We start from the raw sequence: 18263 nt of genomic DNA on the forward strand, positions 1-18263 counted from the left end.
ATACCCAGGCCAATGCTCCAGTTGAACTTTATGGATGAAATGCTTTTCTCAACCTCATCTACTCTGTTACTATAAACAAGGGATGGACAAATTATGATCCTCCAGTTGATGTTGAACTTCAACTCTCGACAGCCTATGGCAGGGAGATAGGAGCTTTAGAACGATAGCCCCATACTGCCCAACCCTGCTGTAAAGTTTATATCTTGTTGTCAGAGGGATTCTCAGCTCAGTATATATGGTATACAGAGCATTGGAGAATATGCACTATTTATAGCTCACTGCATCACCATGTGTTATATTTTGTGAAGCATAACAGGAAGAGGCAGGATCCATTTAATACATATCTCACGACATGGAAACTACAATAAAAAGGATATACGCCTTTACTTAATAGTAATTGTGTTTGATTAGATGTGTAAGAAGCTTGGGAGAAACAAATGACAGGTATTCGGTTACATCACAGGTCACTTGATTGCTTACCTGCACTCCCCACACCCTCACTCCTTGGCCTCTCCCAGGTTGATGTTTCACTGAAGTTGCCTTTCAGGTTCCACAGGGTTAGAAACTCCAGGTGTCAGACTGTGCTTAGTGCACCTCTTGCTACTTTCATATTATCTAGTAAATATCCAAGCCCTGCCGTACAGATACATATTTTTTAGCAGAAATGAGCAAGATCACAAAGTTATTCAAGTCCCCTGGTGGGTCAGGATCTTCTTCTAAGAACAGAAAAGGACCCAGTGCACAGGAGGCCCTATTTAAACTCAGGGAGACTGAAGAAATGTTAACCAAAAAACAGGAATACCTAGAAAAGAAGATCGAACTGGAGCTGGCCACGGCTAAAAAACATGGCACCAAGAACAAAAGAGGCAAGTAAACAGATCGTTTGTTGCTATCGTATTGCTCAGTGTAATACAAAGGGGAGATTAAATTCATGTTACAATAAACAAGATCTAGAGGCATTGTACAATACTGCTTTCTGCCTAAAGAGCCATTGGTCCCACAGACCTCATGCTGTAGTTTGGTTTTGTTTGCTGCATTATTGTATTGTATTTCTTCGTGCTTCTGAAAATGTTGGTGCATTATTAATAAACTAGAATTATTCCTTTACCCCCCATCACTGAACGTCAGTAAGGTGTAATTCCAATCAGCTCTATGCTGCTTCATATTTCATTCCACATTCTGATTGTTATTAAATAAGATTATGCTATAGAGTTACAGATACAATTTGTTGTATATTTTGTTTACCAAAAAAATCAAAAATAGTCTCTCTATAATGATTTCTCCATGACTTTATTATAATGCCTGGTTAGCATTAGGACAGGAGTCTGCCAAGTCCATTTGCAAGGAAACCCAAGACATTGATTTTGAATCTATTCTTAGAATGAAAGGTGGAACCTGTTTGGTTTCTTTCTGAGCGTGTCTGTGCTGGATATCTGCAATTTTGAGGTTTCATTTTACAAACAAGGTTTAACCGAGCAATTTGCTAAAACTGCCAAGTAGTACAGGGTTAATGACAGTCTCTTAAGTATGGAACGACTTGTGATAAATAATACAGTTCCTTTGTTAGCAGGAAGGATCCAGGAATTACAAGGTCTGTAGGGGAAACTTAAAAAAGGAATGTGCTGGAAATGTAGAAAACAAATGCTTCTGAAAGTAATTAGCATGAGAACATTGGTTATTTTGTACAATTATACCCTTCCCATAGCAATGTACAGGGGATCTAAAGACTCACAGGAGCTCAATAGCAGCACAGTTGTCCATAGCTATCAACCAGCACTTAGAAAATGAAAGCAAAAACCTGATTGGTTGCTGTAGGCGACTGCACCTGTGCTATTTAACACCGGTGTTCATAAATCTGTCAAACTGCTGCTATTAGCACTTTTTATTTTCTATAGCTCACACAAATAAACAAACATAACTGACCCTAAGTTAGAAAAGGAAATCTAAATATGGATCAAAAATTAAGTATAACGGCATGTGACCTGTTATCCAGAATCCTTGGGACTTGGGGTTTTCCGGATAACAGATATTTCCGTAATTTTGATCTTCTTTCCATAAGTCTACTAGAAAATCATATAAACATTTAAATAAACCCAAAAGGCTGGTTTTGCTTCCAGTAAGAATTAATGATATCTTAGTCTGGCACAAAGTACTGTTTTATTATTACAGAGAAAAAGGAAATCATTTTTAAAAATTTGGATTATTTGGATAAAATGGAGTCTATGGAAGACGGCCTTTTCGTAATTCTGAACTTTCTGGATAATGGGTTTTCAGGTAACTGCAGCATTTAAATGAGCTCACTATCTGAATACTAGGCATGAAAATTTGTTCAGTCACCCACTGTGAGCGATCAAGCAAAGCAATTATTAAAGGAAGCATAAAAGGAAAGCCTGCGGTAAAACATCAAAGTCCATAGGGCTAGAGCCATGCTTCTACCATTAAATGTCTCCAGCTACACCTCTTATCATCTCCTGAATGCTAAAATGTGACTGGTGCGGGGGCAGCATCAAACCTCATGCTGGGTGGGGAAAGGTTTGTGAAGATTCTCATTCATCCAGGTCATGCTATATCTGTTTGTAATAAGTCAAATCAACTGGACTTGCTGTGTTTTTCTTGAAAACGTTTCACCAGTCATTCAAGTCAGTTGGATGACTGGTGAAACGTCTTCAAGAAAAACACAGCAAGTCCAGTTGATTTGACTTATTTCTACAAGATATGGATGGGGAAATATTTGTCATTCTTAAAGGACAAGGAAAGTCTAAAATAGAATAGAAATAGAAATGCTGTATTTTGTATACTAAATATAAGCATGAACTTACTGCACCACAAGCCTAATCAAACAAATAATTTATGCTTTCAAAGTTGGCTACAGGGGGCTTTCAACTTGTAACTTTGTTAAACATCTTTGCCTGACCCTGACCCTGCACATGCTCAGTGTGGTCTGGGCTGCTTAGGGATCGTCATAAACAAAGCTGCTTGAGTTCTGCAAGGCTGAGAAGTAAGGCGGGGGCTCCCCCTGCTGTTCATAAGTATGATTGTTTCCCTGCTCAGCAGTTAGGGACCATCTGACAATTCCTATCCACAGCAGTAAATGAAGGGAGAATTTCACTGCATACAGTTAGGTTTCTTATAAAAACGGTACACATTTTTTAATTAAAGTATATTGGAGATAGGTTTCTTTTTCATTAAAGAAAGTAAAAATGGGATTTTATTTTTTTGCCTTTCCTTGTCCTTTAAGAAAAAAAACATATAAAACAAAAAAGGAAACAATTAAGTTTTCCCAATCCTGCCCTAGAGGCCCAGTTTCCATTAAGGCTTGTAGTCAATAGCAGTAGGTAAGAGAAAGAAAGGGCAGCAAGTTTGCCCCAGGATTTGGGAGTTCATGATACACTTATGGGCTGAATACTTGATATTGTACAGTATGAAATTATTTAGAAAGGCTTCAGTACAAGCTCTAAACAACCTGAACAATTCTTACATTAGTGGCACAGGGATCCAAAGTGTTTTCTTGAATGCAAATAAAGTGGCCCTTTCTTCCTATTAACAATTATTTATTAAAGTCTGAATGCTAAAAACTCTAAAAAAAATAAATAAATAAATCTGAACTTTTAGTGGAAAAAAACACACATTGTTTGAGTTTTACTATACCCCAAGGCAGCAAATAGTCCAAATTCATAAATACTCCTTCAACCTGTCAAGGTCCTATAGAAGATAATGACAGAGGTCCTATTTGCAATTTGAAGATATTATTGTCTGCACTAAATTTTGTACGATTTCATGAAAAATTCGGATTTTTCTCGTGACAATCCAAAAAATTTGATTTGATTCGATTTTTTCGTGTTTTTTTAATGGTAAATAAAGGTAATTCCTGGGTTCTAGTATGGTCAGATTTTTTAAATTAATTGATCACAAAAATTCAGATTTTAGTTAATAACCCCCTTAATATTGTCATTAAGGTTAAGATGCTAATGTAAAGTTAAGTTTTGAAATCTGATGAATATTCAGAGGTGTTCCATAATTACATCTTTGAAACCATCATTGCTCTTTAGGGTCAGGCCACACGAGCAGATTCGGGGAGATCAGCGACAAATCTCCTCTTCTTCGGGGTGACAATCTCCCCGAACTGCCTTCCCCCTGCCCTCCGCCGGCTAAAATGAAAATCGCCTTGGGGAAGGCACATGCGGCGCTTCGTTTTCCGAAGTGGAAACTTCGGGCGACGCTGGGGCGACTAATCTCCCCGAATCTGCTTGTTTGACCTGACCCTTAGACATGCATATTTCTGTATGTCATTAAGACTGCAAAAGCAAACTGTGTCAGGAAAAGGGTGCACAGATCCACCCAAAATGCCAATTAATTGCATCTGCCCACCATTAGTCCAGGACTCATGTTGATGAGATGCAACTAATAGGCATTGGTTTGTTTGCAACTTGCCATACACACTGATATAATGTTATTATTACAGAAGGTCATTGTGGAGCAAATATCTTTGTTGAACACGTCATGAAACACTAACCACAGAACTGTGTTAAAGACACATTGTTGTTTACATTATGTCACTTCCTGAGTGTAAAGGACTCCTTAATATGTTTGTTGTACTAATGCAGCCCGTTCCCACTCCCTTCTATCCTCAGCTGCCTTGCAAGCATTAAAAAGAAAGAAGAGGCTGGAGAAGCAGCTGGCACAGATTGATGGAACTCTTTCAACTATTGAATTTCAAAGAGAAGCCCTGGAAAATTCACACACCAACACAGAAGTGTTAAAAAATATGGGATATGCAGCAAAGGCTATGAAAGCAGTACATGAGAACATGTAAGTATAATAACCAGCTGCTTGAAGGACTATAATGTGACTAGAATAGGCTAATTCAGCCTGCGGCTCAGATATTTTGTTTTAGATTATTCTGGGAAGTAGTCCACTACACAGCAGCCATGATTCCCGTTCTATATCTGTTACTCCAATCATTATGGTACAAAGTTTCCATAATGATTCCAGTCTCCACATCTGCTGCAGCCTTTGTCTTTTTATTTTATCGTGCTTTGAATTCTGCATCATTGATGGTAAAACTGTGACCTTTGCTGTTTTGGTGGCGTGAGGTTCATTAGTAGTGACCCCAAATTATAATTTTTTTACATTCTACATACAGTACTTTAAGATAGATTTGTGACGCTCTTCAACTTTGAAATCTTGATGATGTGGAATGCGTATATGTTTAAGGAAGCATGGTTTTATAGATGTATTCATTAAAAAAGGGCACATAAATATAAAGCTGTTGCTCATCAAAGGCTCATGGAAGTTTTGTCACCCATGATAAATCCTGGCTGCTACTGGCAACAAAATGTCCCTTAGGGCAGAGACTTCGGGCGACTTTGGAAAATTAAGCACTCCATCCTGCCGGCGATTTACATTCTAGCCGGCGGGAAGGCAGTCTGGGGAGATTAGTCGCCCCGAAGAAGAGGAGATTTGCAGCCGGGCGACTAATCTCCCCGAATCTGAGCGTGTGTCTCTGCCCTTATTTCCTTCCCACTGGCTAAAATGCAAACCACTGGTGGGAAAACAAAAGCAGCGCACCACGTATATATATATATCCCCACTGCAAATTTACATTTTAGCCGTAGATTTATCACAGGTGACAAATGTTCAGTGTTATTGACCCAGTTGTTCTCATTTAGATATAGTTCTAATACAATCTAGAACATCAGGCAAGTGTCTGAACCTAAATCTAAACCTTCTGTATTTTCAAGTTGGGCTATAAGGGCAATGGCACACCAGGTGATAAACGATAAGTCTCTGCTTCTGCGGGCGACTAATTTCCTGTAAAAGCTTTTCTACCGGCAATAATGTGAATCACTGGTGGTAAAACCCATGAGTCGCTTCAGGGCAGAGACACATGCTGCAATTTGCGCAGATTAGTCGCCCAGCTTCAAATCTCCTCCTCTTTGGGCCGACTAATCTCCCCAAAACTGCCTCCCGCCAGCTAGAATGTAAATCGCCAAAGTCACCCGAAGAGTGCCATCCCGCCGCTGATTTTCATTCTAGCCAGCGGGAAGGCAGGAGAGGCAATTCGGGGAGATTAGTCGCCTGAAGAAGAGGAGATTTGTCGCTGGGCAACTAATCTCCCCAAATTGCAGCGTGTGTCTCTGCCCTCAAGCTTCCAAAATCGCTTGATGTTTCCTCTTGAATTTTTTCTTGCAATTTGAAGCAGCACATGGGTTTTACCACCAGAGATTTACATTATTGCCTATGGGAAAGCTTTTACAGGAGATTAGTGGCCATTGCCCAATTTCTTCTCAAATATCACCATATCTGTTTTTCAGGCTAAGCCTCCCTATCACTACTGTAAACGACCCTGGGGCTCTAAAAGTTATGGCTCTAAGCTACAACTGGGGGTAACATCTGGTGATCCGACAATCCCAAAGAACAGCCTCCGATAAAAAGGGATAATTTGGTGAATTTTCCATTCCTTAGCAAATTTACTGCAGGAATATGAGACTTGCTCAGTGTGTGCAGGGCTTTCCTAATGGCTTTTCAGTATTTCAGACTGAATCTAAACTTGTGTGTGTGGCTAAATGTCTGCCATAGTGCTTTCAAGTCCTCCTATGCTGTATTTGTATTCTTGATATAATAGATGAATTTTACATGCACTGAATCGGCAACCTGCTTAGTTTTTAAAATGTCACTTGAGTTGCTATGATTTTAGCCCTTTTAATAAGAAGAACTTATTGTGGTAAAATGTGTGATGAAGCTGCATATTTTGTGGTAGAATATTGGTTAATATCACAAAAAGTTTTGTGTGGACAGTGTTTTTGCTTCTTTGTAGGCTGGGTGTATAAGCATTTTTTAGCGTAGTTTTTAGCAGCAGCATGCAAGCTTGGGTGCAGAGTGGTTAGTGGGTCAGTGCAGTAATGAATTATCTGGAAAGTCTTTTTTTTTTTGTTCTTATAATGTGTACTGATGGCAGTTAACTTTTCCTAAGAGTAGGGTACCCTGGTTAGATAGGGAAGGTAGAAGTAGGAGCGTTCTAGATTCTACATTATTACTGTTGCCTATCCATATTCTAGAAATGTCATGATTTTTTGCCCATTGTTACTTACAGCACAGCCTATGTGTAATAGAAATGTTTGATTTCATTTCTAGGGATTTAGAAAAGATTGATACCTTAATGCAGGACATTCACGAGCAGCAGGATGTCGCACAAGAAATCTCTGATGCCATTTCTCGGCCAGTTGGGTTTGGTGATGAGTTTGATGAGGTAAGCACCTGCTAGGTTTTCTAAAACAAAAGCTATGTCTTATTTATCAAAAAAGTTTTGCATTTAATTCCCTTGACCAGTAAAGGTACAGTAAAGTAAAGGTTAATATTTGGATTATCTGATCAGTGGGACCTGTGGACTGAACAGATGGATATTGTGCGACATCATGGTCACCCATGGGTGTCTGAAAAGGAATAAGATACATATGCATAAGGTCTGCACATGCACTATCCGCCCAGTGAGAAGGTGCTTCAGCAAATTACATTTTCAGTCTGCTGATACTACCTACATGCCCATACTGTATGCCTGTATGGTTGATATATAACATATAGGACAGGCATAGATTCCTGCACGTGTAAAAATGAGAGTTCAATGTATGGCCCTCTTCAACTGGCCACACCTACTGTAAAATCAAATCATCTGACTTCTTATTAGGGAATTATAACATTAACTGGGGTGGAAGTTTCTTAGGCAAGGATGCAACTTGGCAAGCCAAGCCAGTAACAACTTTGTAGAGGATAGGTAAAACTATTAACTTATTTCACTATTACTCTATTAGGCAACTACTGATGGAAAATAAAAAATCTGGTACAGTAGCCTTTTAAGACCAGCATTTTATAGAGTGAACATAGAACATAGCAGCAAACTAGAAATCTCAGAATTTACGCTGGTCTATTATCTGACCCTTAAAGGGGTGATTCACTTTTAATAAGTTAACATTTAGGGGCTTATTTATCAAAATCCGCATTTATCTCGCTATTTTTTGAAAGCCACGCCGACCAAATCCGCATTGACTTTTTCCCCCTATTTGTGGGAAAAGTCTCCATAAGATCTTAAAAAATCAGAAACCGCAACTTTTTTTTGGATTTGATGCCCGAATACCGAAAATGTTTCGGATTTGACGTCCGAATACTGCAACTGTTTCAGAAACCCAGCGCAACTCAGGATATCTTTGGGACATCTGTCATTGACTTCTACAAGAACTTGCCAGCTCTGAGTTGGAGAATTTTTTTATTTGGACTTTTAACACCATCGGGATTAAAGAAATCACGAAAAATATGAGCTTTTTTTCTACAAAAAAAATGGTAGTTTTCCCCTTTAAAAGTCCAAGCAGAAAAAATCGGACTTTACTATTTTTTATTACTTATATTTCTGTTCTGTTCAAATTCTAGTCTGTATTCTGCCTGATTGCTAGTATAATTTGAACCCTAGAAACTAAATAGCTGCTGAAATTCCAAACTGGAGAGCTGCTCAAAAAAAAAACAATAGAATAAAAAAACACAAATACAAGACCAATTGCATAATGTCTTAGAATACCACAGTCTACACCATAATACAATTGTATTTTATGGTGAACATTTAATGTTTGTATCTGAAAACAACTTAGGGTGTTATTTACGAAACTCCAGATTTTTTTAATGCCTGAAGCTGCAAATCCAAATTCTGAATCCGAAAATCTGCCTTCAGACCTGCTCAAGTTATATATAATTCAATGGGAGAGGTCCTTATCCTATTTGGAAGTTCCTGTTGCCCAAAAATCTGAAAAATTCAGGCTATTTGGGAAAAAGACGGAAAAGTTGTAAGATTCAGGAAAAGAATTACGGAAAAAATCATACGATTCGGCTTTTCGCTTGATTTAGTCAGATTGAATTGAGCTTTCTTAATAAATAAGGTCAAATCGTGGATTCTAGTTTGGTCAGACTTTTTTTTTATTAAAAAATCAGAAAAATACGGATTTTGATATATAACCTTAATGTTAATAAAACAATATAGTAAATTGTGTAGATAAACATATTCAGAGGATCTGAACAGCAGTTCAGTTATGCTTTATAGGTATGAAGATATGTCTTTATATCATTGCTGGACATATTTTCATAGCTATTAGGATGTCAGTACTCCTCCTTAAATTTGCTTTGCTACATTAATAGGGAGGCAAATCCATTCATCATCTTGGATTGAAAAATATTTTCAGTATCCTTTAATGAAGGGAAGTTAGCAATTACATATACACGTGTCATCTTCTTTTAATTATATAATGGTTATTTTTAGGAATGTATTTAATAGCAGAGACATGTGATTGAAAAAAGAAACCAGTTTATGGTACATGTGTATAACAAAACTGTCTCACAGGATGTACAGCAATTCCTCTACACTTCCATGTTTGATAGACTCTCCAAGGTTGTTTTTGTGTGAACCCCTTTAACCAACATGGCCTGCTGTGTTTTTATGAGTGGGGACCCTAAAGTGATGGCTCTGAGCAAATAGAATATATTCTTATTAATTTCTTATTAGTTCCTGAGGAGGTTACTGGATGACCAAGAAGTGTAATTTCATAATGTCCCATGTGATTTGTTTTAATTTGGACAAATCGCACATCATCTAGTGTGCCCAACAAGGCGATCAGACCATATGTGACCAGCTTAAGTCTTTTCCTACAACTGTATATCATTCTACTATTTCACGTATTGTAGGAAATACTGTAAATATATCACATTTCTGCTGCACTGAAACCCTTACAAATCCCACCGCAAGCCTTTATTTATTATTGCAAAATTATTTGGGTTGCTAAATTATTTTCACCCAACTTTCTGTGAACATTTATTGCTGGTGATACTGAAGGCAGTAAAGAAACCCATTGTATGGACTGCATACATTCTTAATTTGAAGATGCAAAGATCATAGTCAACTCTTTGTGCTGTTTTTCACTTTTCACCCCATCTCCATATCATCTGGGGCCTCATTGGCCAATTACAACAGGCCCTGTTATCACATAGGGGAGATGCTCCAAGAATTGACTTCTAACATCATGGCAATCTAGCAGTGTTTGAATTTTTTCTGATAACAATAGTCTGCATCTCTTTCAGGATGAGTTGTTGGCAGAATTAGAAGACCTGGAACAAGAGGATTTGAACAGTCAAATGGCCAATGTTAAACTGCCAAGTGTCCCTTCAACGAAACTTCCATCAACGAAACTTCCATCCCGACCAGGTATTTTTTTCTCATTTCTTAGCTTTTGCTCATAAAAAATACATAAAAAAGTTTAATTCAGAAGTGCAAGACATCATTATATATGTGGCTGGAAAATATCCACTGTCAGAAATAATGGCTTTGATATGTGTTATCTTGAATAGTAACAGCAACGGTGCTCATGTATTAAAGGCATTTACTCCATTGTATTAAGCCACAGACAAGCTTGTAATAAAGCACAACATTTTGGCAGAATAACCCTCACTTCACAAAGCTTGGCAAAGGATGGGTTATCCCCAGAATGATGAACTTCATTGCATTCCTCTCTGTGGCTTAATAACATTGTCTAAACACCTTGAATGCCGTTTTTGTTACATTTCAAGATAATGGTACAAATTGATTCCTAGTCAGCAAGAATACCACTGTTTTGCTGTATTTCTATTGGGTCTCTGTCCGTCAGTTATGGTAAATATACCCCTTGCAGTATTCAATATTCCCTATCGTGAAAATGAAAATGTAATATAAGCTTCATTATACTGAAATAAGAAACTTTCTAAATACAATCAATTAAAACTTCTGTACCATTTATGAAATAATCAAGTTTATCTTCACTATCCCTCTCTCAGCATCTGATTCTCATCATTCTGTCTTCATGCAGCAGTTGGGTGTCAGATATTCATTGACAGTTAGATCCAATATATCTTACATTACTTTCCTAGCATATGAAATAGAGCTCAGTCAATTAACTGATTCCAGTACAAAAAAATTAACAAAATAACTGCCTTTTGTGCAAATTCTGCATGTAGAGAGACATGATGTCATGATGGTGATTTTAATAGATTGAGCTCTAATACATCTTCTAGGCAAAAGGAGCCCCCTATAAGATATATTGGATCTAATTGTCAATGATTATCTGACACCCAACTCCCTGCATGTAGAAAGACAGATGTTATAGTAGAAGAGGGATAGTGAAGATAAACTTGATTATTTCAGAAACTATACAGAATTTTCAATTGAATATATTTAGAAAGTTTCTTATTTCAGTGTGATAAAGCTTATATCACATTTTTATTGTAGTGATAGTTCCCCTTTAAGGTTACCAGATCACTTAAAAATTCAAGGACATGTCTAAAAATCTAGAAGGGCTTCACTGATTACAAGTTAATTCAAATGCAATCACTGCAGCTACTACAATCATTAGATGATCTGGTAACCCTACCCTATCTGCCTACCACTGCTTCCAGTAATAAATCCACATTTGTATCACGCTGATTCATTTCTGTGCAGTTGCAGGAGCTTTGTGTATGTCAGTGACACTAAGCTAGCGGTGATGCACTGATAGAGTGTCTTACTCTTTACACTCCCACTTGTCGTCTTACCACCACCACCACCCTGTCTGTGCTACTGGATCTGAAGCTCTGGCAACTGCAGTGTAAAGGCCCCCATACACGGGTCGATAAAAGCTGCAAACAGACTGTGTCGGCAGCTTATTGGCCCGTGTGTGTGTGGCCCTCCAATGGGCTTCCCCGATTGATATCTGGCCGAAAGTCGGCCAGATGTAGATGAGGCAAAGTAAAAAATCGGATTGCGGCCTCATCTGTTCGTTGATAAGGTCCCGCAATCCGACCGCCCGTAGTGCCTTCATTCTGATCCGATCTTTGTGCCCTAGGGCCCACTATCGGATCAGCCCGATATCGCCCACCTCAATGTTTGGCGACATCGTGAAACAAGCAGATCTCGTTGTGTGTGGCCACCTTAAGGGTGTCATTATCACAGGAGTGAGTTAGAATCACTTTAGAGTATATATAAAGATATGTGTTGTGTTTACTACTTCTTTGGGTTTGTTACTTCTTGGGAGTGACTCGGTTTTTTTTATACAGGTAGGGGACCTGTTATCCAGAATGCTCTGGGCCAGGGGTTGTCCAGATAAAGGATCTTTCTGTAATTTGTATCTCCATACCTTAAATCTACTAAAAATCATGTAAACATGAATTAAACCCAATAGAATTGATTTTCCTGTAATAAGGATTAGTTATATCTTAGTTGGGATCAAGTACAAAGTACTGTTTTATTATTACAAAGAAAAAAAAAAAAAGTATGAATTATCTATGGGAGATGGCCTTGCCATAATCGGGAGCTTTCTGGATAAAGAGTTTCTGTGTAATGGATTCCATACCTGTATAAATATATTTCCAACTTTAGTACTAAAACCTTTGTGTTCTAAGTTGCTTATGCAGAGTGGGTCCTAAGGCCCACAGCTAGCTCTCTCATTAAAAGGGTGGTTCACCCTTAAAGGAGAAGGAAAGGCTAACATTAAGTAAGCTTTATCAGAAAGGTCTATATAAATACACCAGTAAACCCTCAAAGTATTGCTGCTCTGAGTCCTCTGTCAAAAGAAACACAGAATTTCTTTCCTTCTGTTGTGTACACATGGGCTTCTGTATCAGACTTCCTTCTGTCAGCTTAAAGGGCATGTAAAGGCAAAAAAATAAAATCCCATTTTTATTTTCTTTAATGAAAAAGAAAGCTACCTCCAATATACTTTAATTAAAAAATGTGTACTGTTTTTATAAGAAACCCGACTGTATGCAGTGAAATTCTCCTTCGTTTACTGCTGTGGATAGGAATTGTCAGATGGTCCCTAACTGCTGAGCAGGGAAACAATCATACTTATGAACAGCAGGGGGAGCCCCCGCCTTACTTCCCAGGCAAGCAGAACTCAAGCAGCTTTGTTTATGGCGATCCCTAAGCAGCCCAGACCACACTGAGCATGTGCACAGTCTTAGTCTTGCAAAGATGTTTAACAAAGTTACAAGATGGTGACCCCCTGTAGCCAACTTTGAAAGCATAAATTATTTGTTTGATTAGGCTTGTGGTGCAGTAAATTCATGTTTATATTTAGAATAGAAAATACAGCATTTCTAGCCTTATTCTATTTTACACTTTACATGCCCTTTAAACCTTCAGGGCTAGGGCTTAAGCATGCCCAGTTTGCTCCTCTCCCCTTCCCTCCTCCATTTTCCCCCTTTCCTCCTCCCCTCCCTGCTGTAATCTGTTCCCAAAGCTATGAGTGAGCAGGGAGAGACTCAGGCAGGAAGTGATGTCACGCCAAGCTAATATGGCAGCTGCTATCTTCAACAAACAGAGAGAGCCTCTAGAGCTCTAGAGTTTACTCCACGGAATAAACATGGTGTTATAGCTTGCACTATTGTGGCTAATCTATTGGCAATAATCTGCTTTGGTAGCTTTCCTTCTCCTTTAAATTAACTTTTGCTATGGTATAGATCGGATAATTCTAAGCAACTTTCCAATTGGCATTAATTTTTCCACAACTGTTTGAAAGATTCTATCTAAAAAAAAACCAAATGTTTTGTAAAGCTACAAATGTATTTCTTATTTATTGCTACTTTTTTATTCAACACTGAAATGTTTTATTTGTTTTTTTCAAACATATAAAATAAGCTTACATACGCATATATTAAAAAGGGATAAGAAAAAGGGAAACAAAAGAGAAATAAAAAAATAGATAAATATCTAAAAAAATAAAACAAATAAAATAAATATATTTTTATATATCTTGCAATGTTGTATGGGCGTACATATTATTGCTATAACATATTGTCAAATCTTCTTGTTCTAAAGATATCAATAATAAAGGGTTCATACATGTAATGCCGAGAAGAGTAAGGGATTTTAATGCTACTTTTTATTACTCATCTATCTATTCAGGCCTCTCCTATTCATACTTCAGTCTTTTATTCAAATCAATGCGTGGTTGCTAGGGTAATCTGGACCCTTGCAACCATATTGCTGAAATTGAAAACTGGAGAGCTGCTGAATTAAAAGTTAAATAACTCAAAAACCACAAATAATACAAAATGAAAACCAATTGCAAATTGTCTCAGAATATCACTCTCTACATCATACTAAAAGTTCATTCAAAGGTGAAAACCCCCTTTAAGTAGAAGTGTCACTTGAAGCTGTAACAAATCGAATACAAATGACAAACAGGGTGGAACAGGCTACATAGCAATCATACCATTAAAAGGTTGTCATTCCTACCTGACTGGCTTCTTGTTTGCCTACAGTATCTTCACGCAAGAAGGTGGAGGATGATGACGACATGCAGATGTTGGCAGCTTGGGCCACATAAGAATGGGGATATTTTGGCTACAATAAGGAAATAACCTGCACAGATCATTTCTGAAGTTGCCTCTTTACCAGTGAATTCGATGCTTCCAAAGAAATAACCCAGGACTATAATATTTAACCCACACAAAGGCTGCCTTCATAATCCCTTGTAGGATGTAAATTATAGAACAGGAGTATTTTTTTCCTATGGAATTCTAGAGTTTTGTATGTGTATATGAGAATGTGTGTGGAGTTCAGCTTCCTTTGGAACTTGACACGTGTATTCATATAGGCACAAAGATCATCTTCATCCACAGGACTCCCATATAAGTCTTGAACCGTGTGCCTTTATATGATAAATCCTGAGTGACTTGAAGTGTCCTACAAATGTTATGATAGTGGGATTTATGTGTGTGGCTTTGCTTGTGCTGTATATAATGATGTAAGTATTTTGGTTTAATAAAATAGTTTTTAATGCTTCGCCTTAATATAATTCTACTTATCACTTATTCTGTGCGTCATTCGAGCACCTACCAACAGTCATCACGTCACAGGAGATAAAAAGTGGGGCACTATGGGATCATGGAAGTAGAAAACCTGCTTTGCCAATATGGAACGCATTTTAGGACATCGTCAGGGGAAATCCTTGTCCTGCATGCGCTGTCCTAAGCAAGAGGAATGCGACATGGCATGCTTTTTTACTCACCCATCCTCTGAGGCTGATGCCACACCTCGCTCCTCCCTCCTCAGCTGTCAGCTCTTGCTCCTCACTCCTCCCTCCTCAGCCATCCGTCCTGGGTCCTCGCTTCTCACTGCTCCCTCTTCAGCCATGCGTCCTGGGTCCTTGTTCCTCCCTCCTCAGCCATCCTTCCTGGGTCCTAGCTTCCCTCCTCAGTCGTCAGCTCTTGCTCCTCACTCCTCAGAGTGCGCATATTCAGCCCTGCGCCATGGTTATAGTTACTTGTTCTTGCCATTTTTTTAGCCAACAGGCGTTTTAGATTTTTTTAATTGCAGCAGTCAAATTCGAGCTACAGCTGACGGCTGAGGAGGGAGAAGTTAGGACCCAGGATGGATGGCTGACGAGGGAGGAGTGAGGACCCAGGTCGGATGGCTGAGGAGGGAGGAGTGAGGAGCAGGACCTGACAGCTGAGAATGGAGGAGCGAGGTGTGACGTCTGCTTTGAGGAGTGACGTTGCATTACTCTAGCATAGGAGATTGCATACAGGAGATGGATTTCCCCTGACGATGTCCTAATATGCATTCCGTATGCCAATACAGCTTCAGTTTTGGCTTGATCAACCGCCCGTAATGTTTTTGGTGCCCAGGGCAATCAAAAATAGTCTCTCCCCATGCATTTAAATGGTTGTGAACACAGAGATAATGGAAGGTGATAATGGGGTGTGTCCTACCCACCAGAGTAGACAGCAATGGGTTTGGATTCATAGGGCAGACTGAGTTCATTTAGCAGGTGCCTCTTTATGTGATTAAACATATGGGAGGGGACATCAGTGTGTCCATACACAAGCCATTAAGAGATTCTAATTTTTTATTTTTTTTTGCATGGGATTGGGGATCATTAGAAGCATTTGGTGATAAACCAGAGTTTGAAGAAGAAGGAAAGGTCTTTTATCTTCTGGGTACCAAATGTTAGGCACCCCCAAGTGATTGCATGTACTTACCTGAAACCCCGGGCCAGTGCACCTATTAGGAGAAAACTGCACAGGCCAAGGATTCTTCCAGCGAACACCACTGAGAGGTTGTCTTTTGGCTTCTTCTATCTTCAAATATCTGACTTTTTCTGAAACACGGATAAGGTACTTGCGGGTTGTGGGTCCAAGGGGTAAGACTGCGGATTGCAGGATTGCGGGTATGGGTTCCAAAAAATGGACCCGCGCTGGACTCTAACCAGAGACATGAACATTCAACTTCACTAGATTTTGGAAACACAGTAAAAAATAAATAATGGAAAGTAATTGAAAAAAGTCTTTATTTCTCGGGAACAATCTGAAAACAACTGAATTGAAAAAAGTGTTTGGAAGGTGAACAACCCCTTTAACGAAAAAGTCAGTTATTTGACGATATCTAATGATGCCCAATCCCATGCAACAAAAAAAAAATTAGAACCTCTTAATGGCTTGCATATGGACTAATCTTTGGTTCCCCCAAGTCAAAATACCTTTCCTTCTCCTTTAACCAATGGATAGCCTCAGCTTTCCCGAGAGAAATAATGCACTCGGCTCAGAGATTTAGGCATTTACACACAAGCGTTCACTCATGTGTTCACCCTAGACCCTTGGCTTTTGTTTTGTGATCCACTTCAAGGGAACACATAAGTGAATGGTTGTGTAGAAGAACCCTAAGTCATTAGATAAGGACCCTCTTTTATATGTAGAACAGCTGCAACAGTTAATGCACAAGTAATGAAAACCCAATCTAAATGCTCGCTTATAGAATGTGCAGTCGCTATAGGTTCACACCAGTACCTTAGATGATGAGGTAAAATACTTTTCAGTATCAAATGTTATTTAAAGGGGAACTATAGCGAAAATGTATGAATATAAGCCTCATCATACTGCAATAAGAGTTGGGTGTCAGATAATCATTGACATTTAGATCCAATATATCTAAAAGATGTATCAGAGCTCACTCTATTAAAATCACCAGACATCATGGGGCAAATTTACTAAAGGGTGAAAAGTGAAGTGGCTAATGCTAGCAGAAATTCGCCAGTGTGACGTCATTTCATTACTTCGCCGATTTACTAATGGGCGCTGGAGTAAATTAGCTAGCGAAGTGGACCTACTCTATCGCTACTTCGCACCCTTACACCAGGCGAAGTTGCGCTATGGCGAAGGGACGTAACTATGCTAATTCACTAACTTGCGGATTATACTGAACGTTACCTCTTGCGCCAGACTTGCCTTCGCCACCTCAGACCAGGCGAAGTGAAATAGAGTAGATAAGGATTGCTTCAAAAAAAGTTGAAGTTTTTTCTAAGTCCCAAAAACGCTAGCTTCTTTTACTTTTTTATGGGTGATAGGCTGCAAAAGAGCGTACATTTTTTTGGGGGGGCACCCTCCTTCCCCCCTACATTTCCTAACATATGGCACCTAAACTATACAGTGGGCACATGTATAGGGCAAAATAACAACTCTATTTTATTTTATGAAGCTTTCCCAGGCTTGTGTAGTGTAATGTATTTGCTGCTACATATACGTCCATTGTACTTTAACTTGGCGCCGTATGCAAATTAGGCATCACTAGCGTAACTTCGCTTTGCTTGATGAATTAACGCTAGCGCAATTTCGCTACCTTTCGCCTCCCTGGGCGCAACTTCGGATTTTAGTGAATTTGCGGTGCCCTGGCGAAACCCCACCTGGTGAAGTGCGGCGAAGCCAACGCTGGCACAACTTTGAAGGTAGGTAAATTTGCCCCCATGTCTCTCTACATGCAGAATTTGTGCAAAGCAAGGCAGTTATTTTGTTAGATTTTGTTTGTACTGGAATCAGTTATTTGAGTGAGCTCTAATACATCTGCTAGGAAAGGAAGCCCCTAAAGATATATTAGATATAACTGTCAATGAATATCTGACACCCAACTGCTGCATGAAGACATAAAGAAGAGAAACAGATGCTGAGAGAGGGACAGTGAACATAATCTTGATTATTTCAGAAACAGTACAGAACTTTTAATGTATTGATTGTATTTAGAAAGTTTCTTATTTCAGAATGATGAAGGTTATATAGTTGTATAGTTCCCCTTTAAGAGCCCTATAGCTGCTGGGAGTGGTGTATTTATACTACATGAACTAATTTAGGAATATATTTCTTTATAATACACAAAAGCCATGAATATCTTGTAAATTATATCCTTATAAACGGTGAGTAGTGATGTCATTTCTGTCACATGACTCACT

General features: G+C 38.8%; 1 protein-coding gene across 1 annotated transcript; it reads left to right on the forward strand.

Annotated features, from left to right (window-relative positions):
* Positions 1–14835, forward strand: chmp4c.S (charged multivesicular body protein 4C S homeolog). The gene is made up of 5 exons (XM_018223827.2): positions 1–866; positions 4632–4809; positions 7135–7249; positions 10114–10237; positions 14305–14835. Exons 1-5 carry the CDS (start codon positions 665–667, stop codon positions 14367–14369), a joined length of 684 nt encoding a protein of 227 aa, XP_018079316.1. The 5' UTR covers positions 1–664; the 3' UTR covers positions 14370–14835.
* The last annotated feature ends 3428 nt before the right edge of the window (positions 14836–18263 follow it).

Source organism: Xenopus laevis, chromosome 6S (assembly GCF_017654675.1).
Source record: "Xenopus laevis strain J_2021 chromosome 6S, Xenopus_laevis_v10.1, whole genome shotgun sequence".
Classification (NCBI taxonomy): domain Eukaryota; kingdom Metazoa; phylum Chordata; class Amphibia; order Anura; family Pipidae; genus Xenopus; species Xenopus laevis.